This window comes from Archocentrus centrarchus, chromosome 3, assembly GCF_007364275.1.
Source record: "Archocentrus centrarchus isolate MPI-CPG fArcCen1 chromosome 3, fArcCen1, whole genome shotgun sequence".
Taxonomy (NCBI): domain Eukaryota; kingdom Metazoa; phylum Chordata; class Actinopteri; order Cichliformes; family Cichlidae; genus Archocentrus; species Archocentrus centrarchus.
The window spans coordinates 5,846,177-5,871,029 of NC_044348.1; the positions used below are offsets into that span (position 1 = coordinate 5,846,177).

Sequence of the window (24,853 nt, forward strand, 5' to 3'; positions counted from 1 at the left end):
AAGCACACACACATACGCACTAAAGAAAGAAAGAAAGAAAGCCCTGGGTGGATACACGCTCACAAGAATGTCAAGTATGACCTTCTAATTATACAGACACCATCCCAGAAACATGGACCCCTCTATCATGCCACATTTATACCATAGACAAAAATACCAAATATGTGGCACCGTCAACATTCATACTTTAAGAGGATGCTTTCCGTGTAATGAGGTTATCCTAAAAACTCCCCATCCCTAATATCCAAGACTAGTTATAGCTTTTCTGGTATTTAACTGTTTACAAAACTAAATAAGTCCAAGCAATTTAAAAACCTCACATTATTTTGAGTAAATGACTCTAATGTCATGGATATACTAACAGAAAACATAACATTAAGCGCACTATTACAGACACATTAGAAATAGCCTCAGCAGTTCTTTAAGACTGATTAAAAAGGTCTGAAGAGAAGAAGGGAGAGGGAAGAACAAATACCTTCGTCTTTCCAACTTGGTACCCATCTGTTCGTATGTCTAGCTGGGCCAGACACTGCTGGATGCCCTCTCTGCCTGCACTGGTGCCCTCCGGGAGCAGCACACTGAAGTGACGGACAAAATCCTATCAAAGAAACAAGAAAAGACAATGATGAGAAGCGTCCTACAGCTCTGTTATGTTCTGGATTTTTTTGTGTGTGTTATTAGTACTAGATTTCTGTACAGTGACGCTTCCCATCAGTGAATCTGCTAAAGCCAACACTGATCATGTGGTTGGGGATTAATTTAAACCGTATATCCTGACTGAAGAAACATCGTTCTCACAGGAATACCAACATTTAAAAATTGCTGTCAAGCAACATGTGGTTTCAGGTAAAAGTCAATGTCATCCGTTGCTGAGCTCGAGCATCATGGTATAAATATGCTGAACTCCCACTCTTCAAACTGAGGCTCATTGTCTGAAGTCAATACAATCGGCACCCTGGGCTGCGGGGGGTGGACAGGGAAACAGATGCTGTGTTTATACAATTACAAGTATGGGGAGTGTTTCAGAAAGCAGGGGACAATGCAGAGGCTCTGTTCTAAACAGCAGAGTCCTCCAAAGTGATCCCATGCTCAAGATATTTCTCATTAGAGCCGACCGCAGCACTAAATATGTTTGGGAGAATTTCTGGTAAATGACCAAGTCTGACGCTAAAATTATCAAAGTGAGGTCATCGAAATACCAACTCACTAGTTTTGTACACTAAATTTTAAACTAAGAGCTATAAAATATAAAATAAGTTGTTTTTATATTATCTTATAAATGTTATTGGAAGCTAGTTTCCAGGGATGGAAGAAATACTTATTTAAGTATTAGTATAAATATGGAGAGAAAAACTCAGTTGCAAGCAAAAGTCCTACTTTCTGAAATACTGGATTAATTTTCCTCATTGGACAACAAACAAACATATTTAAATGAAACCATGTGACTTTTTACAAGTGTAAATGTTACATCGATAAAACACCCAACAGCTCACAGACTGAGACCCCCAAATAGAGAACCACCCTTCCCAACCTGCAGGACATTTACACCAAGCAGTGCAGGCTGAGGGCCATGAAGATCCTAAAACAGCCCAGCCACCCCGGACACTCTCTCTTCGCCCTGCTCCCATCAGGCCGGCGTTACCGCTGCCTGAGGACTAAGACTGAAAGGTTGAAGAAGAGTTTTTACCCACAAGCCATCCGTCTGCTCAACTCTGAGCCCTAACTGGACCATTATTGCACAGTGTAAATATTATAATTTAAAAAGTGTGTATAGTGTATAGTATATAGAGTATAGTGTATAGTGTGAATTACTTTTTTTTATTTTTATTCTTCTTATTTATATGTGTGTGTATATAAGGTTGCAGGTACAAAATACATTTCACTGTGCATTGTACTGTGTATAACTGTGCATGTGACAAATAAACACTATCTTATCTTAAATAGACAAGTGGTCACTGAGAGGTTGGATGAGCTTAATTCTCAACAATGCATTGTATTTAATATGATAATGTGATAATCAAGTAACTTATCAAGTAAAATGAGAAAGATTCCCTCCAGGCATATTTGAATATGTATAAAAATCATAACAATTTGGGTCAGAGGGACTTAATTCTTCCAGAAAAAAAAGTCCAGCTACCTGATTATAACACTTAATAGAAAGCTGGAAAAGTTAAAAAAAAAAAAAAAAAAAACATTTTGCAGATAATCAGGTTAATTCACTGTTCAAAGTGGAAAACTGGTCTGTGGTCAGATGAATCGAAATTTGAAATTTGTTTTGGAAAACATGGACGCTACCATCCTCTGGACTCAAGGGGACAGATCATCTGCTTTGTTATCAGTGCTCAGTTCAAAAGCCTGCATCTCTGATGGTACGGAGGCACATTAGTGCCTACAAAACTGTCAGCTTACACATCTGGAAAGGCACCATCAGTCCTGTAAGGTATGTAAAGGTTTTAGAGCAACATAGGCAAGACAATGCTAAACTGCATACAGAATCTATTAAAATAGCAAAAGACTGCTGAGAAGCTACACTCCTCTATCAGACAAGTATGGGACAACATTCCTCTCCCTAAAGTCCAGCAGCTGCTCCCTTCGGTTCCCAAACATTTACAGGCTGTTAAAAGAAGACAGGATGCTATACAGCAGTAAACATGGCTCTGTCCCAACTTTGGCTGCATTCAAATTCAGAATGATCTTAATTTTTTCTTAATATGGTTCATTTTCTCAGTTTAAACATTTGCTATATTTTCTTTGTTCCACTGTGAATAAAATCTGGGTTTATGAGGATTAAAAATCACTGCATTGTGTTTTTATGTACATTTTACACAGCATCCCAAATTTTGGGGAATTGGGTTTATATGTAAATGTAATCAGCTGTCCGTGAATGTACTTTTCTTTCCACCACTGCAACTTTATTGTCACGTTAAAAAAACTACAGACACACACACCCTGAAGCAACACTGACTTTCTTTCTCAACAAACTTTGGTTAAAAATGACTCAATTTACTTACTTTTGCTTCTTTCAGCATCATAACTGAAACAGCCTTGATAGTATTTAGGAACCGTAACAGCAAAGATCTCAGCAAACAGAACTTAAAGTGGATATCACTATACGGTTGCATGGCTCCACAAAATGGAAAGTAAATGAAGAAAAAAAAAAAAAAAAACGTGGCGTAGGAGTGAGCCACTCCCAAATCTGCATCTCACTCAATCTACTTTATTAGTCACATAGCATTTCTCACAGGGTTGACATCATTCCTATGAAAGCCAGCGTGGTTAAGATGGCTGCCACATCACATCCCTCATAATTCCCTCCCAACACAACACACAAAGCACCCCCAATTGAAACAACATCACTGACAAGTTTCCTGGAGATGAATTCATCGCTGGCACCAAAACTCATGGAAACATGAGCGCTGTTGAAGTTTTGGCTGAGGAGCGCTTCAGCAGCGCTCTGGCCTGCATATGCCTGTGTAACTGTGATCTGCTGTTGAACTCCTTTTACCAGCTGGCTCATCGAGCGCTTTCTGGAAAACAAGATCTTTGGCATTCCTAGACAAAGATCACAAATTAATGGATAAAGAGGAGTCTCAGGAAATGAACGGTGTTTAAAGGGGAGCTCCAATTTTACACAGGTCAGTTCATAAGTCACGGTAAATACGACTCAGCCTGAGAAAGTTTATTCATGTAACTTTGGAGGCCTTTTGTCAGGTTTGGAGGCAAATCATTTTTAAAAAGCTTTGCTGCAAACTAGTGCAGTAGCTGGTTAATAGTGAGATCACTGCAAATATTTTTTAGACACCACCAAGAAGTTGATCCCTGACAATGGATCATGTTTTAAACTGATCACATTTTGTACATCAGTCCACACTGCATGGACAGCAGGAACTATAGGCCTTCAAATAAAAACAGTGAAGTAAAAGATGTACAGTCCTATTCCAGCGCTGACTATGAATTGGTCAACGCAGTGTAATGTGCCATTTATATTATGCGGTCTGTCTGTATTAAGACAAAACCACGTGTTTATTTACTATATAAAACGATGATAAATGACAGTTACAAGGTTTGAATCCACTGTCCAGTTCTCTGTGTAGAGTTTGTTCTCCCTGTGCCTGTTTGGGTTCTCTCTAAAAACAGTCCAAAGGCTGCATGTTAGGTTCATTAGTGATTCTAAATTGTGTGTGAGTGTGAATGGTTGTCTATGACAGCTGGGATAGGCTCCAGCTTCCCTGCCACCTTAAACTGGACAAGCTGGATGGAGTAATGATCAGTGAGCCCATTCACTCTAGGTTCTAAAATACTGCTGTTTAGTCAAAGCCACAGGAGTCTCAGAGACATGTACAAGGTGTCCTTTAGAGTTAATCCTGTATCGCATGTGCGACAGCAATAACAACGGTAAGTGGTTATTATAAAGTCTTACCAGGTACTTTAAGAGTATGTACAGGGTGTAATTGTGTTTGTTACCTTGAAACTGTACTTGACGTTGTAACCGGACTGCCGGATGTGTACTGTCTCCAGCATACCGGTGTAACGCAACTGCCTCAGCACCAGGTTATCATTAAACCGTAAGGGCAGCTGAAAGAGAGAAAGAAAGCGACAGGGGAGGGGGGGGAAGGGTATTTGAGGAGAGGAGGAAAATTAAAAAGGAAGAGCGACAGGCAGCAGAGGTTACAGAGAGAAGACGGGGAAATGATAAACAGCTTTCCAAAAAAAAAAAAAAGTGCAAACTTAAAAGGAAATAAGCAATGCTTTGAAAACTAAACCGAAACAGTCAAAGTGGCCACGGCCTGGAGGGAGCACACTGTACCTTCTCAGCATTGGAACGAATGCACTTGACAAAATAAGGCTCAGACTGACCCAGAGTCTCCATAAGCTTATTGAGAGAGGCCTACAGAATAAAACAGAAACAATATTAGATTTAACAGAACACAACTTAACAAGCTGAGGCACACTTCACAGCTGTTTGACAGGCAGAAGTCAAAGTCAGATGGCTCTTGTCAGTTATAAATAACTGGTCCATTTGCAAGCAAAACTCTTTTGCTGCAAGATTAAAGTCACTGCCTTGGATCATAATTACTAGCAACATGTCTATGTAAGCATGTGGTTCTGAAATAAAAAGGACAAAGCCATGTGTGCAACATTTCCATGTGCAGTCATTGTGTGCATGTGTGTGTGTGTGTGTGTGGTAAATACATGCACATATGTGTCAGCATGTGTGTGCGATAATTCAGTGGCAGGAGGAATTCAGACTCCTCCCCCCTCCATGGGAGATTAAAGCAATCAGCACAGCACAGGATGTGGAAAGTGAAGTCATCCACACACAGGGCCAGGGCGGCCTGCCAGAGGGGGCCTCAGAACTCGTCTCTACCTCCAACAGCCAGAGCACACAGTTCACGTTCAAAGAAGTTGGGAAGAAAATAGCAACTTTTGGTCTCTGGAATTTGCTCTCAGCCTTTTGTGTGTTACTAGCTGCCAATGAAAGCTGTTATCAGACATTTTGGATCTAAAGCGCAGTAATCATTCTGTTTCTGATACGGGTGGCTGTGTGGCTTTTAAAAGAAAACGAGTACTCCCATTTAATAGTTTTCTTTTTTGATTCAGCAGTTTAAAGGGTTGAGGGGGATTTCTTTTTAATGGTCTCATCAATGAGTCAATATTTGTGAGGAATTTTCCAAAGGGTGTGTTAGTGAATGAGTAAAGACTATTTTCTACTTTCCACTAAAATCAAATATATTTTAATACCAGACATGATGTCATACAACTATGACTTTTGGGTGTGTGTAACTACATGATAGACACATCACATACACTGGACCCAAGATTAGGCAGCGAGCAGTAAAGACTGCGGGCAGGCAAAGAAATTGATACATCTCCTTACGTAGCCATTTAATGGACACACCTTGTTTTTAATCACATTCACAGCTGGAAGTGGATTCCTCCACCCTGCTCAATCTCACCCTGGTGAGATTTTTACTGTAGTATGCTGATACTGTGCGTGTATGTGTGTATGAGAGACCTGGAACTGTGCACTGATGCTGGGTGGTTTCTTCTTCTTGTGGAGGTGAAGCAGTGATTTGGTGATGCGGTCGTGAAGTGTCAAATTGCTGAGGTACTTCAGAGACTTGACATTCAGTAAATGCTGCAACAATAATAATAAAAATGTCAGAATCAGTTGACAATATAAAAATGGATTTTAGTTTTATCCATTTAATTTGTATTTAGCAAGAAAAGGGGTCACTAAGATAAAAATCTCTTTCACAAGTGCACCTTGGCCAACACAGGCAGCAACACAATAACAAGGGTTGAAGAGAGTCATAAAGTATGAAATACAAAGCCATAAAGGATTAAAAAAATATGCATATGAGTCAGTCAACAATCATCTACAGACACACTGGCTTTCCTTCAAGGCTTTTAAAATTGGTTTAGCAAGCGCAGCTCACTTTTTCCAGTGCAGTACAGGCTTCAGACACTGACAGGAGCAGTAAGTCCTACTTCCAGTACGTATCTGAAAGCTGTACCTCAGTAAGATCGATGCAGCTCAAGATAGCTTTATAAAAAAAGACACGTCAATGGATAAGTCTAAGAGTGAATTTACATACAAACATGCAAAAGGCAAGGAAGACGGTACAATAATAAAAAGGTAGCTGCAGCTGTCAAAGGGCTTGATATTGTTCAGATGCAGAACTAAATATCTTTTGCATAAAGAGGAAATAGGCAAAAACTCTGATCAAGACTGAACAGGAGTGTTCCCAGTACAGAGCCCCGGGGAACCACTCATGGATGCTTTATGCCTGCTGCGTGTACACACTGAGACCTAATAGAATAACTTAGAAAATACTGTGTACTGTACCTTTGGAAGAACGGGCTTAGATTGTAGTTTTTGTTCCTCCTGTTCATAAAAAAGAAAAAACAAAAACTGAAAATTTAGTTCAGCAGTTCTTTTTTAAATCTGCAGGTGATACTGCAACGTAAAATTTCAACAACCAATAATTTCAGAAATTCTTCCCAAATGCATCCCATTTCTGTCAATAAAGCAGAATTTTATTAATCCCTGAGGGGAAGAAATTCATTTTTCATTTGCTCCCTGCCATAGAGGGGTTTAGAGGTCAGGTTCAATTAGAGAACAGCACTGACTGAGCTGGTAGGAATGCAGTGATCGCTGGAGGAGACTTCAGCAAGACAGATGTTTGAACTTTAAGGTTTACTCATGTCTAGACTGCACTGCTAACCGTAGAACTAAATGGCAACAAAAATAGCATCTTGATACTGACATGAGGATGTCATGGGCTCTCTCCAGGAGTTTGCTGCTGGTAGAGTTCAGAAAGATGCCGTCTTCTTCTGTAGCAGAGCCGCTGGATGATAAGCGGCTCTGTCGGCCCACACGCCTGTTCCAGCCGAGGCCCGGAGAGCCCCTTTGGACCAAACACACACACACACCGGTGAATAATTTATGAAAAATAAATAAACACAGTTTTAAATATGTTTATTAGTTAAAAAGCAATATAATAAAAAGCAATTTGAACACTTAGTCCTCAATTTTTTAAAAATTAAACATATCAATCTATTCCTATAGATTAACACATTTTCTGATAACTTCTTTAAGCAAAAAGAGAGAAGATTAAGCAATTACGCTGTTCAGAATATGCTCTGAAATACATTTATTAATTCTTATTTCTTCACTTGAAGCTTGTCATATGAGATCCAGTACTGTGGAAGCACACATTTTACATTTATGAAGTGTGCTAAACAAAGAGTACTACATGTAGACCTGTCATGGTCCTGGGTCTGGCTGTGGGTTTGAAGTTTTGAGGTTGAATTCTTTGTTTAGTGTTCACAGTTTGTTTATTGTTCTTCATGTTTTCTTGAGCATTTTTGGAGCCTTTAATTCTTGTTGTGGTTCATTCTTAGTTTTACAGTTTAATTGGTTTTCTCACTGTTTCCTGTCCCATTTTCTTGTGTCAACTCTCCTAGGTTCAGTTCATGCGTGTATCCGTGTTTCGCTGTTTGGTTAGTGTTCTTACTTCCTGTTTTATTTTGATAGTTACATGTCTCTAGTGTTTAGTTTTACTTCCTGTCCTTTCTCATCTCTTTGATTGTCTTCACCATGTCCCTTCACTCTGTCTTAGCATCCGTTACCATCTCTGTGTCCTTGCTTTTTGTTTTTGGTTTCCTCACCATCTCATAGACTTTGCAATCTGAAATCAGCCTTAATAAAGGTGTTCTTTTTGTTTACATCTGCCTGCCAGTGAGTCTCTTTTAGGTCCTCATCTAGCAATTTTAGGTATTGACTACCTAATAAATTACCCCATCCTTTCAAGGCTATTTTGGACAAATAAAATAGTTGAGCTTTACTTGTTTCTTTGTCAAGTTTCGAGGTTTGAGTCCATAAAATATATCCAATCAATTAAAACAGCCAAAAATAAGAAGATGATGATGATGGCACAGAGATTATAAACCACGCAGTGTCAGTCACTGGAATTTTACTGAATACTTTATTTTTGAAGGTCCAACAGTGATCAAATATTTATTTAGAAATGACTGTTTTACTTTCTGTTTTACTACGCATTTAGGCTGTCCGATATAAAGTCAGACAATGTACACGAAAAGTAGAAATCTGAGGCAAATGCATGGCTGTGTGGCTTTGTTCTTTTGGCACTTTTGAACAGTGTGATCTAAGTATATCAAACCATCACTGCCATTTTGCATTTAGAAACCATAATTTTCTGAGGAGGAATGTGAGGGAAGTAATTTTCATTCCCTTCTCCGAAAGAGAGAATGAAACTCATCTCGTACAGAATTCCCTTACTGAAGCCTCACAGGGTTTAAAACCTCAGGCCTCAAGGTGGAACCTACCCACCTGCCCAGAACCCAAACAAAAACACGGGTGGTCACAGTAAAAACCCATCAGGCCTTTTTTCTTTCCTTTAAAAAAACAAACAAAATCCCTTAGCAGTATTAAAGGGGGGGGGGGGGTACTAAATGAAAGTACTAAATAAAAATTCAGAGCAGAGTACAGCAGTTAGAATTTAATCACATGCTTCCTCAGATTCACTGAGGTACATTATTTTGTTTCCAGTTCATCATTCACGAGTTTACAAGAATTCTTCCACATGCATTACAGGCCACACATTATTACACACAGCAAGATGTGCTCACTGATTCATAGTGTGTTATTACCCGGGGGTTGAATCATTCATAAAGAGAAAACCAGGTGGGACACCAATATGTGTGTGTGTGTGTGTGTGTGTGTGTGTGTGTGTGTGTGTGTGTGTGTGTGTGTGTGTGTGTGTGTGTGTGTGAGAAACCAAAGTCAGTCCAACCATTGAACAGTTGGGAGGGAGAGTAGAGCTTCTGCTGCAGGGCCACCTGGTTGGTTTTAAAGCAACTTAACGTCCACTGTTAAATACTGTACAAACAATAATCTGTGTGATAAGAAAATCTGGGTCATATCCAATCCATGTCACTATTATTGTTAAAAAAAACCAAAAAAAACAAAACAAAAAAAAACAACCCACAGGCCCGTCTGTGCTGATTGTGTTTAGCATCTTTGTTGCACAAGAAGAAACAAATATTCTGCTCTTGGAACCGTTTCAGCCAGTTTGGTCCAAACTGAATTCTCTCCTCACGGGCTGCATGGATTGCATGAGACATTTTTGGCTTTTCTAGGTCCACACAGGACTTGGATCCTTTGACTGAGATAACGCCCTGACTATTCATCCAGACAAGTTTATTTCATTAACACAGTGCTGTCGCTCATGTAAAACTAAAGACATTCTCATACAGTAATCTGAGCTCCTGTGTTAATAAGAAAATATCACTGAACATAGAAGCATGTGTATTTAGATCAAAGCACAGGCTCGCATGGCTGTAGCCTGTCAGATTGTTACTTGACCAGTGTAGTCAATTCAAATTTGAAAATGGTGATACACAAAACAGATGGTTTGCTAATTCATTTTTTTGTCCAAATCTAAAATAAATAAAAATGCATGTGTTAAAATATATTGGATGCCAATCTTAAAAAAAGAAAAGAAAAAAAAAAGAAAAAGAAAACAACCAGGGGCGGCCTTTCCACCACATTCCTCAATATGGAGGTTACTGAAGAGACCCAAAGGATGCTCCTCTCATACAGCCAGGTACACTCCTCATTACAAAGTTGCACCTGCACAGTCTCAGGAGAGCAATGGAGAAGATTTTACCTCCATTACAAAAGTATAAATTACTGCAGAAGATCCACAAACCACCAGTGTGTAAGTATGTAAATAAGTAAATCTTAAGTAAATCTTCTGCACTTATGACTTTACACTCCATCCTTACATAATCTAAGGACCAGTGTTTATTGTCTGTGGCCAAATTGGAAAATATGTTTTTGAGTCACAAAATGAAGAAAAGCACAAATCTTCTGTTTGGATCTTGCTCACCATATAAGGGAGATTTTCTCCTCAGCTGATCATCTATCTCTGTAAAATGGTGATAGTACAATATGGGTTCTGTAGTGACTGCTGGTCTCCATAGCGTCTCTGAGAGTCTCATAAAACATTGTACTGTCCAACTGACAAGCACTATGCTGGACTGAACATTTATTACTCCCCGGGCACTTCTCTCCGATGCATAGCTTCGACTTTACGTCACGGGGGAAGCAGCTGCACAGGGTTTAGTGCTCTCCTAGCATGTGGAGGATGAGTGTGTGGAGGAAGCGGCAAGAGGAGCAGAGGTTGCAAATCACATTGGGGGGGGGGGGGGGGGGGGGGGGGGGGGGGGGGGGGGGGGGGGGGGGGGGGGGGGGGGGGGGGGGGGGGTGGGGGGGGGGGGGGGGGGGGGGGGGGGGGGGGGGGGGGGGGGGGGGGGGGGGGGGGGGGGGGGGGGGGGGGGGGGGGGGGGGGGGGGGGGGGGGGGGGGGGGGGGGGGGGGGGGGGGGGGGGGGGGGGGGTAAAGCTCCATAGTGAATCCTGTTACAGAAGCGTTGTATGTACTCCTGTAACTGCCAGTCAGGGCTATGGATGCTAATCTCACAGTCCACAGCTAATTAGAGAAAGTGGTGAACCACAGTGGCAGTGGGGGGTATGACAAGTAACACTCAGGTCACAAGCACACTCATCCCATTTCTTTTAAAGCATGCAAGTCTCTCTCAGTGCTCAGAGGTAAACAGCAATGATCATAGCATGAATGATACAAGATTGGTGCTATCATAATGTCAAATCTATGCCATTCTGGCCACAAAATGCCAGAATAATAGCATTAGAGAAATATCTATAACACAACGGGGGGTAGTGAAATTCATGTTTAGGTTCTTTTTATTGTGCATTTTCTCTTTTTTTAATTTAAATCTATGAAAGCATCTCTAAGAAGGTTACCACTCAATTATGCCCTAACAATAACTATTTCCCAGCATATATCAAGTTTTAAGGATTCACTAGAAGAACTCAACTGTGTCTGAGTGCATGCTGATGCGTGCAATAACGTTCTCACAACACAGTACCAATTTAACCATCTGTATTTGATCGGTTTTTGCTTGTAGTAAAATCCCAAATACCACATTTTAAGAGGTTAAGAGGTTATATAATTTGCAATTATATAAAAACAAGCACAATGAAATAAATATGTATCTAATCAATAACCCTCAAATGGTTCTTATTAAGGAACATAATCAGTTTACTCTGGACTTGAAAAAAGTACAACTCATTACACATCATTACAGAAATACAAAGTATTACAAACAGCTAACTGTGGTATAAAATACTTGTTCAGAGCAATACTGGTAACAATAACTGTAAATCTGGAGCATCATCTTGTGTTCCACTGTTTGGTAAATGGACTGGTACTTGTATAGTTCTTGAGAGTAACAATCTTTTTGCAAAAGTGTCCTGGGCTGCCAAAGGCAACGTTTTTCTACAGCTCCTAGATAAAACCTGCACAAGCACAGAGAGAACATGCAAGCTTCACACAGAAGGGCCCTACCTGGGTTTGAACCCAGGACCCTATAGCTGTGAGGCAACAGAGCTAACCACTGAGTCACCACGCTTTTCCACTGAACGGGCACCCAAACGGCTTTCAAACACACACATTCACACACATTTTTTCCCTATGTCTTTAAGGACCTTCTTAACTATCTCACACACACACACACACACACACACACACACACACACACACACACACACGCGCGCTGCGCGCACTGGGAGCACTTTGGGGTATAATGCTGTCAGATCTGCCAACACAGATCTGACAGCAACTACACTGTCAACAAGTGATATGTGCATAGATGCTTGTGTGTGTCTTGTATTATACAACTGGAGGACTCAGCTATAAATTGCATGTTTGTCTGCACATACATTTAATTAGGTTTTCAATTAGTTCGTCAATTAAGCATTTCCAACTTAACCTGAAAACCACACTTTTTCCACACTTACCGTGGTGATTTCTCATTGATGGTGTTGCTTCCCTGAAGGTCTGAGAGTGGCGTACGTGGACTCTTTCTAGTCAAACCTGATCACGAATAGACACGTTGGCATCATGTGAAAGAACACACATGTACAGGCCAAAAAAACACTTCACACAAAACCCTTCCAGAGGAAAAACACACTTCTGACACCATGTGACACTCAAGTGCTACTGCAGTGAGTGTTATGTGTCTTTTTTAAAAACTGGAAATACAATTTACTGTGGATGATTTAAACATTAAAACATTGATTTGTGAGGGTAACGGCAAGGTTTTAGTGCCAAATTATGAAGGATGATACTGAAGTGTTACTGAGTTTAGTTTGGGCTGTAGCTTTGCTTGATACATCTATTAGTTATTTAAAATACTCACCAAACACTTTTTTCCCCACACAGTCAATTATGTAAGAAAACTAAAAATCTGAGCAAAACTGGATTAATTAAGATTGTTTCACATATTTTATATAAAATGTAGATGCAGCCACTGATATCACACCATGATTAGTGAAGGCTTTGCCCCCTGCCTTCTTTGTGTTTTGAAAGTAAAGGATAAAGACTGGAAACTAGCAGTTGAGACCATAAACCCATCAGGAAAGTCTTTACTGAAGTCACAGATTTAGGAGGAATCACTGCGGTTCGAAGACTTTCTGCAACGGCTTCACTCTCAGACTCAGAGGCTGCATCTACATTTTATAACAAACAATCTATAGCTACTTTGTTACATTACTACACTGTCATAGCCGAGCTTTAAGTGGTGATAAATTTGCAGTGCAGCATTTGATTTAAACCTACAACCAATCAATCACAGTGCTGAGAAATCCAACAACTCTAAAGTGTGTTAGCCTACTCATAATGCGTTCTGTGACAGTATAATAAACCGTTTTCACTTTCATCACTTTGTACATTTTCACTCTCATCTGGAGCTGCAGGTGGCACAACACACACACAAAAAAAGACAACAAACACATTTGAATGTCATGAAATATTTGTAGAAGAAAAGTGACCCTTATGAGAAGTGTGTGAGGTCAGCTGTAATGCCCTGCACCACATGTAAAGCTGCCTGTAAGCCAGTTAGTGATACTAATGTACACATCTGTGCCCCCAACTATGCCAAACACGCCTTTGGTCTTTGATCACCATCACCAGCCGATGTGAGGTTAGTGACAGTGGAAAACAGCTGATTTTAGGCATGTGTTGGTGGACAAGCAACTATACGCACTGCCCAATAGACAAACTCATACATGAAAGTGTAGGAATGTGCTATTACTAACAAAAAGTGATGGAAGCCCAGAGGTGTTCCTTCTCAAGGCCAAAGTCAGCTGATTGAGCCAAATAAACATGCATTTCTCTGCATGCCTTTTACCAGCATAGTGTAAAAAGTGGCTGAAGCATGCAAGTGAAGAACATGCAGGAGAGGAACAAATACATGCAGGTGCAAGTAGGGGAGACAGAGGGAGTACAGACCACAAGCATCTAGTCTAAAGTGAGCATTCTAAATCAAATCACAAGCACAAACTATGTCTCTTTAAGTTTGTTCTTTTTGGTATCTTTTGGCTTTACTCCGTCTATAAGTACAATAGAGAAAAGTTGTTGATGTTGGTCGGTCCTCTCCCTACAGTTTCCCCAAGTCATGGTCTCAGATGAAAGTAGGGGGAGTTTATTGTATTGGCAGCCTTACTGTACTTCTCCTCTTTGCATCTCTGCAGGATCTCTAAGCTTCTCTGATGCACAGGGTGCTGAAGAAAACTAAAACTATCCACACTTTTCAATACTGCACAGGGAGCAGCGTCATCATGCCCTTGGAGAAGCAAAACAAAAGGAAAAAAAACAAACAAAAAAAAAAAAAAAACAGGGAAGACAGAAATACACAAGGAAAGAGATGGGGGAAGAAAGAGAGAGAGAGAAATGACAGATTAGACAGTGAAGAAGATGAGATCAAGAAATGCAGTCATCTACTGGAGAGATACCTGTGCAAGACTTCTGGAAAGAAGATGACTGACATTCAAAACTGACGTTGGTGGCAGCAGCAGGGAGACTGTCTTTGTATAGGCGTTTGCCCCCCAAAGGTATTTCTGTACATCGTCTTCTAGAGATTTTCCAGAGTGGTAGTTTAACTTACAGCATATGCTGTTCTAATTTATAAACCTCAAACCAAAAACCTATTTAAAATAAGTCAAAAACAAAACTGTGTCTATGTAGAAATGTTTCAGAAGACATGTAGCAGATTCCTTTGGGTGGCACATTATCTTTAGAGTGTAGCTGAAAAGATTTCTGAAAGATATCTAAGGACAAGCAAAAGATACGCGACTTCTAAGAGGAAAATCTATTCTACGTGACGACATCTACACTTCACGTGTAGGAAGGATGGAGAGGGTGCAGAGCAAAAGTCTGATTCATACGCCGGCAGGGCTGGAAGAACATCTGATTGCAGTATCTACTGCATCTAAAGTACAGCTAGAGCAAATTCTAAGGGCAAAGAAGGCATTCACAGAAAGCCGAAGCTGAGAGAGAGACAGAGCAAGAGCTACTGTCAATACACTGCGAACCTACTAGCACTCTGCACATATAGATTACATAGCAGTGACTACTGGTACAAAATCTGGCTGAGATAAACATAATGGTCCATATAACATAATGAAGATGCTCGGCAGGTTAGCATATAGTACAGCTATGGGCTTTTCCCAAACTGCAAATTTAAAATCAGGAGGTGAACTGACACTGTTAAAAGTCCACAGATATTTCCTGATGACAATATCGTATTATAGATTATATTTTTTAAGCTTTCTTGGACTTTGCTAAGCTCATAGGTTTACCTCTCAGTCTGTGACATCTTTCCCTTTACAGAGCATACTTTCCCTCACTGCTACAGTTTGGCGTGAATATAACTAGGGTATGCATTAGTGTGGGCTCTTACCAGTCTTCTTCTGCGTGTGTCTCTTCCCAGCCTGTCTGAAAGCCACCAGGGCCCTGAAGTATGCTCGGAGTACCGCCCAGCGGAAAGTGGCTGATGGATCGATGCCTATAAGTCCGCAGATGAAGGCATTCTTGCTGCTCTTTAGTAAAGCTACGATGTCCGGGCGCATGTGATCTGTGTTCTTCTCCCTGAAATCCTGTGTGTGTGTGTGTGACACAGATAATATAACAGTGTTCAGTAGCATCGCACAGCTCTTCAGCTTCTGCCACAGTAGTTATGACTTATTATGCAAACCACTCATTTAAAAATGTCCAAAGACTGGCTGCACTGACCAATTCTTGTGGAAAGTAAAGATGGCACTGACCTTGACACCATACTTGACCTTGCCAGCATAGTGTCGGATAATGAAGGCGGGCTCCATGACAGCGGGGAACTCGATGTAGCTGTTACCTTCATGCTGCCGCTTGACTTATCCAACAAAGTCTGGTTGGTGGCTTGAGGAAAACTGGAAAAATGAGGAAGAGCACGCTATGAAGAAGAGCGGGTTTTTACATTTGTTTTTAATATGAAAACACCTCAAGAAGGGAAACTTGAGAATCTTGATGAGGTTGATTCACGCCGCCAACTATGTCTTAATGCTGTAATATGAATCACACTGAAATGTTCAACAGATTTCTGATGTTATCCACACCGAACATGATGAATTCAAGAGATTAATTTTTTTTCACCTCTCTCTATGTAGTTACTACAACTGTGTTATATTATAGTAGTGCAGTGGAAACATAAATATCATCTAATCTATAACCACTTTTGACATTTTAACCTCTCTGCCACAGGTTGAAGATTATCCTTTTAGGCTGATTTCAGTTCATATTTCTCTTCAGTCCATCAGTATCAGGAGCCAGCAATTTGCAAAAAAAATCAACAGCTTACAGGAAGAGGAGAGAGGGGAAGAATGAGACACCAGGGGTTTTGGAACAGGGTGAAACCTGAGCTATGAAAACAGAGTCACTGCTTTCCAGCTTTGCCTTACAGAAGGAATTTGATTTAATGTCCAAATGGAGAGGAGAGGGAGTTAAAGAGGGAATATTATTCGTAAAATAGTCGGTGCAGACATGTACCTGAAACTATTATATTTATCTGAGGTTTCACAGGTTTACGTTCCAGGTAACGCCACCTTACTTAAGTATTATATTTAGAGAAATCTGACAAAAATCAAATGTATTTGTTTGAAATGTGACAATGTTCTTTTCCCATGGTGTATATCGCAGTTATCACATGCATCAGATGGATACATGGCTGAGATACTGTTACTTTTTAATGTTAATGACACTTTATATGTCATTTAGTAACTTGTCTACAAAACCAGTTGCTCTGTCTCTCTGCCATTTGGTGCCATGTCATAAACTACGAGGTCAAGGAGGACCGCAGTTGTGGCCACAGTTGTGCATTATACACAGCTGTTTTATTTAATGCCGGTCAGAGGACACTGTCCAGCTGCAGGGGCTCTGCAGCTGGAGCTCTACAATGGTGGGCAAACACTTTATTGTTAGTGGCTCACTGCTTTTAGTACTTTATCCTTTACTAACAGCTGACAGTGTAAGGAGGAACATGAGCCAGCAAGCAGTGAGAGGAGGGTATCACACGCCACAAACATCCCAAGCTGCAATCAAACCATTTTTTTCAGTTGTAGAAGAACACATGCCAATTTCAACTTGCCCCAAGCAGCTGGCAATTTATCACTCAGTAAAGCTAAAGACAGTTTCTAAAGAAGTGAACCAGTCAAACTGGTAGTCACACATAAGACTCACTTGCACTCTTCATCCAGTAGGTGGAACAGCGCTGTGGGCTTCTTACTGATCAGGGTGATGCAGCCCGTATTGTCGATGTAGTCGATGTTTCGCCAGGTGATGCCTCTGCCCTGTACTCCTCCTGCAGGGTCACGTTAAACAGAGACCTCAGCATCACTTTGTTTCAAAGAACATTTGATGAACTAACTGTAGACATCTTTTTTAAGGTAATGAAATAAATGTCAGCAGCTAGGCTGGACTAAAATATTAAAAAAGTTTGTGTATAACAATAAAAAAATATATATATCGGTGTTGTCCTTTTATCCTCATCAGCTGTTGAGAAACAGACACTTTGCTATAGTCAGTTTCAGGCCTGCAGGTATACACTGCATGTGACATTAAAGACAGTATCCCGAGGCACTCATTAAAAAAAATATCAACATACAATTAAAAGCAGAGAACCAATCCTGGTGGATTCGGCTGTTTTAAATCTTAGCTTAAAGTGAGTGTGTCTGTGTGCATATTTGCCAGAGTATTTATCAGTATTGCTTCCTTATACATGTTGTTTTCCTGTGTTCCTGGGAAAGATTTAACCAGTAAAGACCTTAATCCAGCAGAGATTTAATAAAAATCACTTCAATCTCTTTTTTATGTAATCTCTTGATAGCCTAAAGTCAGAAGGAGGAAAAATATGCAACTAATTACTGTTGTTTATTATCTGTGCTGAAAACAATGTAGTTCAAGACAAACCTACTGAGTACAAAGTAAAAAAAAAAAAAGAAAAAAAAGTTTTGTACGCTGCAATACAAATGTTTGATACACACGAGGTGTGATCAAAAACTTCGGAGAACAGATCCACAAAAATCAAAAACCCTACCTGATTAAAATGTGACCACTCTCACATTCAGGATCATCTTCACAGGCGTGTCCAGACACTTACTTTTCGATCACTGCCCGGAAGCGCCTTTCTGACCACCTGCACTACACGCCCTCGGGCTACAAGCGAGCGGTTTTCAGTTGAAGACTCCACAGTTTCTGAGCCCAAAGGTGGCGTGCCAGGTGACTGGGAGCATGCTCGTCATTTTTTTCAACATTCATAGATTGCTCACAGTGACTCTGTCCCCACAGCATGTAGACTGCTGAGGTGAGCTCTGGTGTAATGCACTGAGGTGTCTGAGGGTGAACATTCAGAGAAACCTATCTGACATGTGGGTTTGTTCCTGCAAGTGCGTTTGTCTCTGCTCATCGCCTGGACCATGTGCCAGATGTGGCCCACTTCTCTAAAATGAAAATCAAGTTGGAAGGATCACCCTCAGCACCAATCACAGAGGCACGAGTGCAGGGGAACACAAACAGACTTCCACTGAAATCTAAAAATAAAAATAACCTGTGCTGGAAACAATCCAGAGGTGCATGAGAAGATAACCCTGAATGTGAGATTGTCCAAATTTAAATCAGGTAAGACTTTTGATTTATAGATCTGTTCTCAGAACTTTTTGATTACATTATATTCAATGAATATAAAATCCTACAACAGTCTTTAACAAGGAGAACTTTTACCATCCAAATAGTGAGACAAATTAAATTTACCTCTATGATAGCTCCTTTTGTTGAGTACATTACTAAAGCCAGGTTTTTGCTTTAATCTCTTAAGACCTGAAGCACATCCAGGCTGAAAACCATAAAGTGAACACCTGTGTAATGCTGTACTTTGCAATATAAACAGCTCTCAAATAAACAGAAGTGTGCTGACTCAAGTCTTTGGTAATCACTGAGCGTTGGTTTGTGGGGGTGCCGATAATGCATCCACACCCTCCACGTGCCTTTAAGTCACCTTCCCATTAAAAAAACAAAAAAAGCTGATTCACTTTTATTTTGTTTAAACTAGTAAGAACCCATGTCATTTCACTGTTACTGTTTTATTATTTTAACCCAATAACTATTACAAAGAAGCGCCCTACTACAGTTGGTGTACAAGTTCTACCTTTATGAATGGAAAGACATAAAAATCAAAGGTATACAAGAAAAAAACTAAACAATGAACTGACTGCATTTTCATAACAGAGATATAAAAGGAGGATATTTTTAACATATTTTCACCAGTATATTGGGGGTGACAGACTGGTATTTTCTCAGTAATGGGGGAACACAAAAGAATGTGCGGTTACACCACTGGAATCCTCTAAAGGGTTCAACACCACTTTCATCCGTTTAATTAAAAGAACAAACTTTCCTGCCCGTTTTATAAAATCCAACAATGTTAAACATCCTGTGAAAAATCACATTCTCACTTGTGGGTAAAATACTGCTGCTCTTCATATGCCCTCATAATTGCCATGAATAAATATTTGTGACAGATTGCTAAAGAGTGATTGTATGGCCAAGATTTAGATAGCATATTCATTGCAGCATTCAGAGATTCAGAATTGTATTATGCTGAAAAGAAAATGTGATGTGTCTAACATGGTAAAATTTTTGTCTTGACTTTTATGTAATGTGACCAGGGTCCTTTTGTTATGACACCACACCAATCTCTAAAACTTGCATTGCCTTAAGATGAAAAATATGCATTTCCGTAAAGGTGTCTGTCATGTTTAGACATTCCAGGAATTCAATACAAGGTTTACCTATGACCATAACAGGAAGATGCCTTTCATGGAAACCTTCCTTATAATCTCTAACCATCAGGGTAAGAGATGTAAGCGATGCAATGATAACTGCTGACTGACAAGAACTGACACACGATTAAAATATGGGGAGTTTGCAGTTTTTGCAGCGTGGGGGTCACAATTTCTTTCCTGAGGAGCCCACTCTTACTATGAAGCGCCACTGCAATGAAGGGGTGTGGTTCGTTTGCAACGTTTAGGTGGGTGGTATATCTTTAAAGTTACTTCCAGATGGAAGCAGGCCATTACATTGTACTGAAATGATATTCACTTCACCTGTCAGTGCTTTTAATGTCGTGGCTGATTGGTGTACATTATTTTACCACCATTCTCCTATTTACTATTTAACAATGTGAATGCTGGCAGATAGGTTGTTTAAAAGAGCTGGAAAAACAGATTCATCCATCAGTGTGCCCTTAAGCAAACTATTTAGCCCCTATCTGTTCCAACAGAGTGACTCAGTGGTTGACAGATGACTGGAAATATACACTGTAACTCTGTAGCTGAGCGTGTGAAACAGGCATTGGCGGAAGTATGCCAGCACTTGGTGACCCTGCCGTCCTGACTGAATCATAATCAGGGGTTTTCAAACTGTTTTAGTGCTGTTCACTGATTTTTCCATCCAATAATCTCACAGGCCCCTTCAGAGTACCTGGGTTTTTTTTTTTTTATCTGTTCTTATATGTCTGCCAAAAAAAGTACATAATATAGTCATTGCCACAGATATAATGACACACTGATATACCAACAAGTGTTGGGCCTGAGGAGCACTCAAAGTCAAAAGTGTCGATTAAAGCTGAGCACCATTAATGGCAGGAACTGTGACAATCAGCGCATATACTGCATGCAAGCCACAGTTTACCCATCAGGAAGTGGAGGGACACTGGTTCTGTTACTAACTGATTGAATGGTACTACACCCACACAGCCTGTGCAAGCAGATATATTTAAAAAAATCATATAAAGTCAGACTGATGTATTATTACAAAGCAGTCATGTATAAGCAGTGTGTGTGTGAGTGTGTGTGTGTGTGTTGTGTGTGTGTGTGGTGTGTGTGTGTGTGTGTGGTGTGTGTGTGTTGTGTGTGTGTGTGTGTAAGTAACTCGGGTTCATGCAGTAAACCAGTAGCACAGGAAGCACTGTGGGATTATAAGTAATAACAAATACTGAAAGCCATCTTATTAGAAAGAAGCCACATATTATAAGATGATGATGATACGCATGGCTAAGAAAAATATGAACTTCTCAAACACACTAAAGATTAAGGCTGACCCCAGATTTATTATTGAAATATTCATATAATATTCAGCCTGCTCTCATGAGGTTTACAGCAGAACTGATAGTGGAAGTAATGCTGCAGGTAGGCTGTGCGAAAACATGCACACTTGGCAACATGTTGTTTCTTTATAAATCTTTGAATCGTTAGCTTTTGGGTCACTGAATAAGCAAACAACCAACTATTTAATCCAACCTAATATCCAAAATAAATAAGTCTTTAAAGTCCTCTTTACACATTTTTCAGACATTAACAGGATGAATAATTATGACATGGAGGCAAGACATGGTTTGTGAACAACTGCCTTTGCACAAAACAGGAATGAGTAACAACAAAGACCTTCATGTGGTGTATTTCATGAACTGCACAGTTGATTTCAAACAGCCTCAGCCCCTCAAGCATGTCAGGGCAGGCAGCTAATCCCATCAATCTCAGGGTAAACACACTATTTAACTTAACTTAGAGGCAAATCTTACAGATCACAACTTAACCCCCCCAAAAAAAAAACACCTTTGAAGTTAATCAGCCCACTTCAGAAAACATACATCCTCAGCTGTGGTGGTCACAGGGAGGGGTGAGCTGAATCAGACGTTTATCTCTGCTAACCCTGTTGCGCAAGATATTGAAGAATGTTTCCAGTGTTTTGTTTCATTGTAACATATGTGCACTTCCTTATAAATGATCACAGTCAGAACTTAGTTGGGCAGATATAACAAAATATTAGCTGCGGTAATACAGTAGCTAAAGAAGGATAAGGGAAACTGCTCTGGTTAAGGAAGGACTTACCTGTTCAAGCTTGAAGATGTGCTGATTAAAGTAATGCTGGAGACGTTCGTTGGCAAAGTTGATGCAGAACTGCTCGAAGCTGTTGTTCTCATAATCTTCAAAACCAAAAATGTCAAGGACTCCAATAGACAAGATCTGAAGAGGACATCAGCAGAAACAAGATAAAATAAGATTCATCTCTTCCATGCTGAAATGTTCAATCTGTATTTAAAAAAAATATATTGGCAGAAAAGTTGATCTTTAAATTGATTTTTTTTTTTTTTTTTTTAAAGAGCGGATGTTTAATAAGTTACTGTTTTGAAAGTGTCTGTGCTGGAAAAGACCAACAGGATTGCTCTCGTGTATTTTGTGTTATCTCACCTTGGTAGTTTCCATCAGGTCTTTGATGTTGAGCAGAGCGTGGTTGATCCTGAAGACAATCCAGTCAAACAGAGCACTGTACAGAGACTTAGCCATAGAGTCTCTCACTGTACCAGCCTAAAGGCAAACATACAGCATCACTGACAGCTGATGATATCTCAGTTAACAACATTAACTTCACTTTATTGCCACCGCACTTATTGTATCCAAGTTGTTGTAGAGCATGTTTCATATCTTTGCTAAAGTTATTAATTTATGATGACTGTTCTGTCTTTACAGTCATTACATTCCTAAGTCAGTGTACCACACATCTGTATTGCACATTAGAGTTTGGCCTTGAATACCTTCCCTTTTAACGCAGCACTTTTTCTACAGGCCCAGGAGCACAAAATGAAAGGAGATCTTTAAATACAGAAAATAAAGCTCATTTTTAAAGGTTAAAATATAAACTGGCCCTGTGTGAATGCTGTTATTTAAATTTGAATCAGGATGTGCAGACAGTTGTATTCCTACTTTAAAAAACAACCACTTACACTTTGACCTGAGTGTAAGTGACATCCCTGCAGTCCTGTCACAGACCCTTTAATTCAGAATACTTGATGGAAAATACAAAATTGGATATCCTAAGATGTAAAAAGCAGATATCACGGAGAGAAGAGACAGTCCTCCTATCTAAACACATCTCTGACGCAGCCATTCTCGACCAAAACAGGCATGTTGGCAGGCTGCACTGTGTACCAGCAGAGCGTCATTGAGTCATTATAAATGTCAGCAGCCAGGATTGCACTCATGAATTCTTTGAGTGTGGCACAGGCAGCACGATCTGTCAAGCTGTGATGGATGGGGCTGCAGAGGTTCAGCATTAAACTCAAGGCCCAATAGAAATATCAGCTGTTATAAGCTAAGCATAGACTCAATGACCTCAGCGCTGGCAGGACCGAGACTGTATTCAGGCAACAAGCATGAAATATTTGGAAGGCATAGAAGTAATATTTTTATGTCACAGTTTCAATTGCAATCATAAACATTAAGGCCCAGTATTTAAAAGCTTCGGTTGACTGAGAAACAATAGAGTTCTGGATCCATTTTGTGGGTTCTTTCATAAAAAATTATTTGACAAAAGCTCCCATGTCAAATTATGAAGAAAAGTTTTTTTAATTCCTGCATCCGCTGGAAAGATGTGACCTCGCTGCAGCAAAGGAGAGCCTCAGACATCACAAAGCAAACAATCCACCGAGTGGCTACCTCAACATAAGAATCCCTTAAAATCTGAACAATTAAGGAGGATATTTTTAATATCCTCCGACCAAATATGTCTCCTATGTGTCAGGAGGGACTATTTGTATCCTTGTATGCACCACAGTCTAATAACCCACGAGCGTTTCATCATTTGGAGGAAGCAGGATTTAAAACATTCACTTGTCTCGTAAATCTGACCAAATGGAGAAAACTCAGCACAGAGACACTCAAATTTCTTTGAGGTTTTCAAGTGTTTGACTTCAGTTAACAGGCAATGGGATTGTTGAGACTGTTGGAGCAATATTTACTCAGAGACCACCCACTGCGCTACCAAAACAATCATTGTTTGTTCATATAAAATGACTCCTAAATATCCAACAGGCCATTATGAGGTTGTTGCTGTTTTGGTGGGAATGCACAGCACAACACAGAACCATCTTTTTGGAGAGTCTGTGGTAAAATACTGCTGAGACTGCTGCAGACTGAAAATTTGTGCAAGGAAAAACAAAATAATTTAACTCAACTCACTGTGTGCGCACAAGAAAAGATCTGACTTCAGTGGAATATGAAACACTGACGCATTCTGATCATGCTCGAAATCTGTTTGCATTAAAACATATGTAATAAAATGTATTTAGGCTGTATTCATGTTGCTCTCTCTTCTCTTTCAGATGGATCTCATCTGCAGACCATCATGTGTTTGTTTTCAGAGAGGAGAGGAGGTCCCATGAAAGCTCTAGAGGGACTTGAAATGCTTTCTCTTCCCTCTAAACAGACTGAAGGACTTTGTGCATGTGGGTTTGTAAGTGTGCACTGCTGTGACTCAGTATGCTTGTTTAAGGCCACTGACTGAAGAAGCTGCAGAGAATGAGAGTGAGCAGGAGGAGATCCGGTACTGGTGCGTGCTGTTCTGTAAACACCCTGCCAGGTCAGACTGCAGGGCCATTGTGTTCGAGCCGGATGTGAAAATACTACAAAAAAAAACCAAAAAACACCTAGTACCAATTTACTCAGTATAATGCCCATCCAAAACTACAATAAATATTTATGGCTTTCTAATTCACAGGACATCAGCCATGTGTTTACGTTCACTCTGTCCTCCAGAAAGCTTCGTGCCCAGGAGAAGGAGAATTTCAGAAATGTAGCGACTGATCTCAACAGCCGCTTGAAAAATGAGCAAAAATTCCCTCCTGCTCCTGTCTGACTTCCTGCTCTCTAGAACTTGACGTGGCTTTTGTTAAAAATAAACTATATGCATATTTTTAGCAAGGCGGAGATCCGATGAAAGCGCTGGTGGAATCACAAGAATTGTCGAGTGGCCGCAATCTACTCTGGAATGCAACACCACTGCCCACTGCACGAGTCAAGCCATCATTATTAGCCCACCT

General features: G+C 40.2%; 1 protein-coding gene across 1 annotated transcript in view; it reads right to left on the reverse strand.

Annotated features, from left to right (window-relative positions):
• The window catches only part of myo9aa (myosin IXAa), an 81,305-nt gene that overhangs the window by 15,035 nt on the left and 41,417 nt on the right, over positions 1 to 24,853 (reverse strand). Inside the window, 15 exon segments of the mRNA XM_030718640.1 lie at positions 476 to 598; positions 4,465 to 4,575; positions 4,808 to 4,888; positions 6,017 to 6,139; positions 6,851 to 6,886; positions 7,268 to 7,412; positions 12,408 to 12,483; positions 13,314 to 13,358; positions 14,114 to 14,233; positions 15,350 to 15,545; positions 15,714 to 15,817; positions 15,820 to 15,854; positions 17,161 to 17,278; positions 21,863 to 22,001; positions 22,227 to 22,343. Of these exon segments, the coding sequence (XP_030574500.1) occupies positions 476 to 598; positions 4,465 to 4,575; positions 4,808 to 4,888; positions 6,017 to 6,139; positions 6,851 to 6,886; positions 7,268 to 7,412; positions 12,408 to 12,483; positions 13,314 to 13,358; positions 14,114 to 14,233; positions 15,350 to 15,545; positions 15,714 to 15,817; positions 15,820 to 15,854; positions 17,161 to 17,278; positions 21,863 to 22,001; positions 22,227 to 22,343 (1,569 nt within the window).